This window comes from Centruroides sculpturatus, unplaced genomic scaffold (assembly GCF_000671375.1).
Source record: "Centruroides sculpturatus isolate CEXI.00-Female unplaced genomic scaffold, Cexi_2.0 scaffold4411, whole genome shotgun sequence".
NCBI lineage: Eukaryota > Metazoa > Arthropoda > Arachnida > Scorpiones > Buthidae > Centruroides > Centruroides sculpturatus.
In genome coordinates, this window is record NW_019388502.1 from 1 (window position 1) to 6,751 (window position 6,751).

At 25.4% G+C, this 6,751-nt stretch overlaps 1 protein-coding gene across 1 annotated transcript; it reads left to right on the top strand.

Moving 5' to 3' along the window:
- Window positions 1–8: 8 nt before the first annotated feature.
- LOC111616967 (microtubule-associated serine/threonine-protein kinase 3-like) lies at window positions 9–5,988 on the top strand. Its single transcript, XM_023358316.1, has 6 exons — window positions 9–54; window positions 170–255; window positions 348–522; window positions 3,383–3,555; window positions 3,620–3,690; window positions 5,810–5,988. The coding sequence occupies exons 1-6, from the start codon at window positions 40–42 to the stop codon at window positions 5,971–5,973; spliced, it is 684 nt and encodes a 227-aa protein (XP_023214084.1). The 5' UTR covers window positions 9–39; the 3' UTR covers window positions 5,974–5,988.
- The last annotated feature ends 763 nt before the right edge of the window (window positions 5,989–6,751 follow it).

A 6,751-nucleotide genomic window follows, 5' to 3' on the forward strand; every position in this document is an offset into this window, starting at 1 on the left:
TATGTTGCATCTAATGAATTTGATTCAACTGATTTTCAAATGGATGAAAATGAGGTATTTCATTCTTAAATTATTTAAAAGAAAGTTTTTACTTTTTTTAATAAATGGAATAATTAAATTTTGAGATTTAGAAAGCAGTAATATGTTTAAAAGGTTTTTATATTTATAGAATTCTAAAAGAGTAACAAATAAACCGAAGTCCCCAGGAGAAGATGATTTCGAAACTGTAAAATTAATAAGTAATGGAGCTTATGGGTAAGAATTGTTGACAGATTTCTTGCATTTTTATTTCTAGTATTGTCTTCTTGAATTTAATAGTAATCATTAAATTAAAACTTTCATATTAGAGCTGTGTATCTTGTTCGGCATAAGGAAACCAGACAACGATTTGCTATGAAAAAGATCAACAAGCATAATCTTGTTCTTCGCAATCAAGTTGAACAAGTATTTGCAGAAAGAGATATTCTGAGTTTTACAGATAATCCATTTGTTGTCAGTATGCTGTGTAGTTTTGAGACAAAAGTAAGATTTAAATCTAATAAATATATATGATATATTTAATAAGTATAGTTTTAAATTTGGATTGAAAAATTGATATAATTTTAAATCAGAAAACAAAATATAATGCAATGCAGTGCTTTACTAAATCTCTTAAATTATACAAGTGCTTATCAACTTATTTATAAAGAGTTCATAGAACATCCATCCATCTTTTATTTTTAGGAATTATTTATCTATCTATATTATATGAAAAAGATTTTTGTGACAATTTTTTATTTTTTTAAGTTCCAAATTTTTAAATTATAAAAGCTCTAAAATAGTTTCAAAATCAATATTCAAATATAAAAGTTTATTAAATTATGTTATATTGCAAATAAAGATATTTAATCAAATTTTAAAATGTTTAAAAAATACATTATTAATCTCTTAATACAAAGATATAAATTACCATAAACAGTTGTAAAGCTTATTACATATTTGTTTTGATCAATAACATGTATCCAAACAGTTTAATCTTTTTCAACACTTAAACTGATTCTAAAATGGCTAGAACTGTTAGAAAAGGTGAGCATCCAACTTTTATTTGCAGTGTGTGTAATTATACTTAATTCTGTTAGAATAATTAATTAAATTAAAAGATTCAGTTAAATTACTAATGCATAAACATATTATAGACCAAAAGAATTGGCAAGCTTTGATTCAATAATAAACAATCTAATAGTAATATAAGTATTTCTGATTGGATTAAGAATGATTTTCTTCAACCAGTTATTAGCTTAGATGTTTGTTAAATATGCATATAATCATTTTTAACATTGAATGACAATTGAAGTTGTATGAAGTAAAATAAATATTTGAAGAATGATATATTAGAGAAAATTAAACCAAAAATTTCTATTTTGGCTCTAAAGCTTCTAGACCATAAAGAGTTTGGTTCTAAAAACAAAAATGACTTCAGTTTCAGATCATGGTATAGTGTTTGTAAAACATTAAGTAGATAAAGAATGGAAAATGATAAATATTTATTTAATTCTAAAATTATAAACCAAATATATTTTCATTATTTTTTATAATAATCATTTGAGAATTCAATAAAATTATCAAACAGATGATTAAACATATTTTCATTGCTAATTTAATTGCCTTTATGTCCTTATTGTATTAAATAATAGAATAAAATATTTTCATTGCATTGAAATTCATTTTATATAAAATTCTGTTAAAAGTTTTCTTTTGAGTAATAAAAAGAACAATATCTTTTTTATTTGATGGGCTGATTTTTTTTAATTGGATTCTTTTTGTGCTTTCTAGACTAACTGTTCTAGCATTTTTTTTAAAGCTGATGTAGCAGTTAATTAGTCCATAAAGAATACCTACTGTTCATTTATAATCACATTCCTAGTTTAGTTGAAGGATAAATTGTAGTGCTTTGTATAAAAAAAAATTTTCGTTTGGGATAATTCATGAATATTAGATGTGCCTTTTTGAAGTAGTAAACATTTACAGACCAGTTGTTTCAGGAACATCTTTTTTAATCTTAGTCCATTAAACTGATGGCTTATTATATTGCCAAATCTAATTTAATGATTTAATTACATGCAAAATGTAATGAGGTAATTCATTTATCTCACTAATAAAAACCAATTATTTTTACATTTGAAGAGTATTTATTAAAATAGGTACAAATTATATAAAAATTCCAATATTTTCAAATATTCTGTATGCAGAGAATTACAGCCATATCATATCATTCAGATCTAAAGTGTTCCTGAAAATGATTCAAATCAGAAATTCAGATATTAGAACATTTTTCTGTTATTTCCTTTGGAAAAAAACCAGTGCTTTTCAGGCTTTCTGAATAACCTCATTCTGTTTTCTCAAATGATATTAAAATTCTGCAGAGAGACCTATTATCTATCAGTTCATAATTTTAACATGCTATTAAACATACAAATTGTAATTGCCTATTAATAAATATCCTTTAACATCTGTATAGAATATGTTTGTAAGCAATAATATAATGATTAGGTTTGCATAGTATATCCTATTAGGAATAGTATATGAACTGTTTTCTTTAATGTATAGTAGATAAGCAATAAAAATGTCATAATTATACTTATATGCATTATAAATATATGCATAAAAATAGAATAATAATGAAAATTACAAGATCATGAACCTACTGTAATGAACTGTTAAGGATAAGCTTAAAATATTGCACTTAAATTTTGTGATTAAAAAAAATCTCTGAACTATACGACTTCAGTATAACACAAATATGCCACTCAAACAAATGAAAACAGACACTGGAACACAGATTCATTCCTATTTCTCACTTTAGTTACTTAGCACTTAATTACAAATTTTTCACAAATGCAGTTTGAATAAATTTATAATACTGGGATTGTTCAATTCAGATATAGCATTGCATAGTAAAGAGTATTACGTATTGTAGCAAGAATTTGGATACTTGAGGTATGGCTGTATTAAATATTAAAAATGTATAAGAATATATGCATAATTATAGAGATCTTAAATAAATTCAAAATATTGAAGAAATTCAGATAATTATAATTAGTAATATGATATCTTCAATTCTGTCAATTAGATTCATTACATTTTACAAATTTAAAAGTAAGAAAGAGATAAGAAAGGAAAATGTAAGATTAATTTCTAAATTTTTATACTTGGCTAATTTTATTTTTTATTCTCCGGTATTATTTATATAACCAATATATGTAATATTTATTTGCTTTCATGTAGTTTATATATGGAAGAAAAGACTATTTACCTCTATAAATAATAATTGATGTTTTTCTGTTTTTATAGAGAGTGTTTTTTTATGCATACATGTGATTATATTTTATTTAAAATTCTCTAGAGACATTTATGTATGGTGATGGAATATGTTGAAGGTGGTGACTGCGCTACATTGTTAAAAAATATGGGTCCACTACCAGTAGATCTCGCTCGTTTTTATTTTGCAGAAACTGTTCTTGCTGTGGAATACTTACATAGTTATGGAATTGTACATAGAGATTTAAAGCCTGACAAGTATGGTTTATTTTATTTTCATTTAAGTCTGTATTAAATATTTATTAAAATAATTTTATTTCAGTTTGTTAATAACTTCTATGGGACATATCAAGTTAACTGACTTTGGGTTATCAAAAGTTGGGTTAATGAATTGTAAGTATCTAATAGAAATATATTGAATTTTAAATATTTTAATATGGAAAGTCTTTAAATCATTAAAGACTTGGCATTTTGATGTTTTTTAAACAATTTTAAATAATTTGATCATATTACATGAGAAACATTTTCAATCCCTTAAAGGCAACTTTCATGTTCTACTTTGTATAAAATTGAACTAACTTACAAACAATACATTAACACATTAAAATTTTTAAAAATAGTACAGATTAAATTTTGGAAAAAAAAATATTGGTTCAATATATTTTAGTTTTGTATGTTATTATTCTTACAATAAATTTTGTATATTTAGCAACGCACACATACATAATTTTTTATTCATTTAATATAATATTTAAATAATAAAAATTTCCATAATTTTGAAATTTTAATGTAAATTTAAGAAATATTTTAAATTGATATTCTAACATTGATTATATTTTTTTTGTCATAATAAACACAAACAAATCTGTTCACATCAGTTTAATAGAAATGATAGTTAAGACTTTTAGCCACTTTCTTTGATTATGATGGTTATTATGGATGAAGGGACAGATGACAGAAGGACTTCCTTCTGGTTCAAAAAAGATTTTATTTGACATAGACCACTTTACTACACTTAGAACATATAGAAGGAAGGGAAACAAGGAACATCTTGTATAAGAAGTATAATATGTGATGTGTGGGAACTAGAGCAGTGTTTCTCAACCTCTAACGAATCGTCGCCCCGTTCAACGTAGTATCGCCCCTTCACTTCAAAATTCCGATGCCGAGGACCAAAGCTAACGCCAAATTCGTACTGCATTGAATAGACTAGTGATTAGTATAATGTTATTTGTTTAATTATTGTACGATATAACGAATAAAATATCTAAGTATTCTTAATATAATATTTTACTATATCGCCCAGAAAACTGTTTTTCGCTCCCCTAAAATATAAGTTGTTACTAATCGCCCCCTCAACATGGAAAAACACCCATATGGGGGCGATATTGCCCCTTTGAGAAACACTGAACTAGAGCAACCTTTATAACTTATAAACATACAATAAATAGCATTACTAATTATTTTAATAATCTGAAACTGTGCTTCAAACTGTGTCGCTTCAAACACAATGAATTCTTATAAACTAAGACACTTCATTGTGTTTGAAGGCAACAAATTATTACTTATGTTTGTTTGATTCAATACACAGAATGGAACTACAATCAACAAACAGCAAAAAAATAATAATTGTCAATCCATTTTGTTCATGATATAAGGCTCTTATGATTGAGAACTTCACACCGATACATGACTAACAATCTCAGCACACCCACTCAAATGCTGTTTTTACTGAGCCCAATCCTACTTGCTTATTTATTAAATCATTCTTTAGTGATTCCCAATTTAATTTAATCACAGAACTTTTCAAGGCTTTTTATCAAAGTGATAAATCTGACAATTTTTACTGATTATAAAAATAAAACAACAAATGAAAAGTAATTAATTTAACATACAGGGAAAAAACGATTAATAGAAAAGCAAATAATTAAAACTGGTAATTAATGTGTATGAAGGATTAATTTTTGCAGATGATTTCATTAGCAGATGTGGTGGGAATTAAAGCAGTAAAAAAATTTAATGCATTTAACTTTTTTGCAAGTTACTAAACTCATTCAATTATTCAAATATTGCTACTTTCTGGATAATATTCTCCATCAGGAATGAACACTTCAGTTTTTAAATATGCAAGAAAGAATCAAATATAATGAAATTTATTTGCAGTTAAGTTTATTGTATCTTCTCAATTTGAACAGAAAATAATTTTTTTTAATTTGAAAAGTAGTAATAATACTAATTCTTAACATAAATTTACATTCGATTACATCAATATATTAAGTGTAAAAAAAAAGGCTTTTATCTCTACAAACAAGAATAGATATTTGACAATTACTTACATATAATTGATGATATTGGGATTGATTTTTAATAGGACATAAAGTTAAATTATAAAAAGTATTTTATTTTTTAGCTGTTTTGAATATTAAGAACTAAAATAATTCTAAGTTTTATTTTTCATATTCTTTTTAATCATTATTATGTTTATCTAATAATATGAAAACTCTAATTGTAGTGGCTACCAATTTATATGAAGGATATATTGATCGAGAATCAAAACAGTTCAATGATAAACAAGTTTATGGTACACCAGAATATATTGCTCCTGAAGTTATTGTTCGTCAAGGTTATGGTAAGTACAATAATTGGGCTGCAATTTCAAAAATTGCAGACCTATAAATTTCCACTGTTTGTCCATCGTTCTGTCTTTCCTTACTCTCAAGAACAGAGTTAGATACATGAAAGTCAAGACNATATTCTTTTTAATCATTATTATGTTTATCTAATAATATGAAAACTCTAATTGTAGTGGCTACCAATTTATATGAAGGATATATTGATCGAGAATCAAAACAGTTCAATGATAAACAAGTTTATGGTACACCAGAATATATTGCTCCTGAAGTTATTGTTCGTCAAGGTTATGGTAAGTACAATAATTGGGCTGCAATTTCAAAAATTGCAGACCTATAAATTTCCACTGTTTGTCCATCGTTCTGTCTTTCCTTACTCTCAAGAACAGAGTTAGATACATGAAAGTCAAGACCAGATATGGAAAGATTAGGGGCAGGAGACCCCAATTAACTATATAAAAACTTCTCATGCAAATTGGAATTCATATGATTTCAATTCAAAAATTTCCCTCTGAAAAGTGTTAGATGACTTGCATGACTATTATTAAAGGAAAGTATGATGATCAGGGGACTACTAATTTGAGGTGGAGAACATATTTTAAATTAAAAAATATGATTAAAAATTGCAGCCCATCATTGTGATGATGTCATAATAAATAATTGCTTGTTAATATATTTAATACTTATTGCATTAATTAAATCATAAATCACCTCTAAAACACTTGTATTATGAAATTGATCAAGAAAGATGACGACAAACAATTTTTAAACATTCTGTTTATCTTTCTTGATCAATTCCATAATATTCTTCTTAATATGTATAT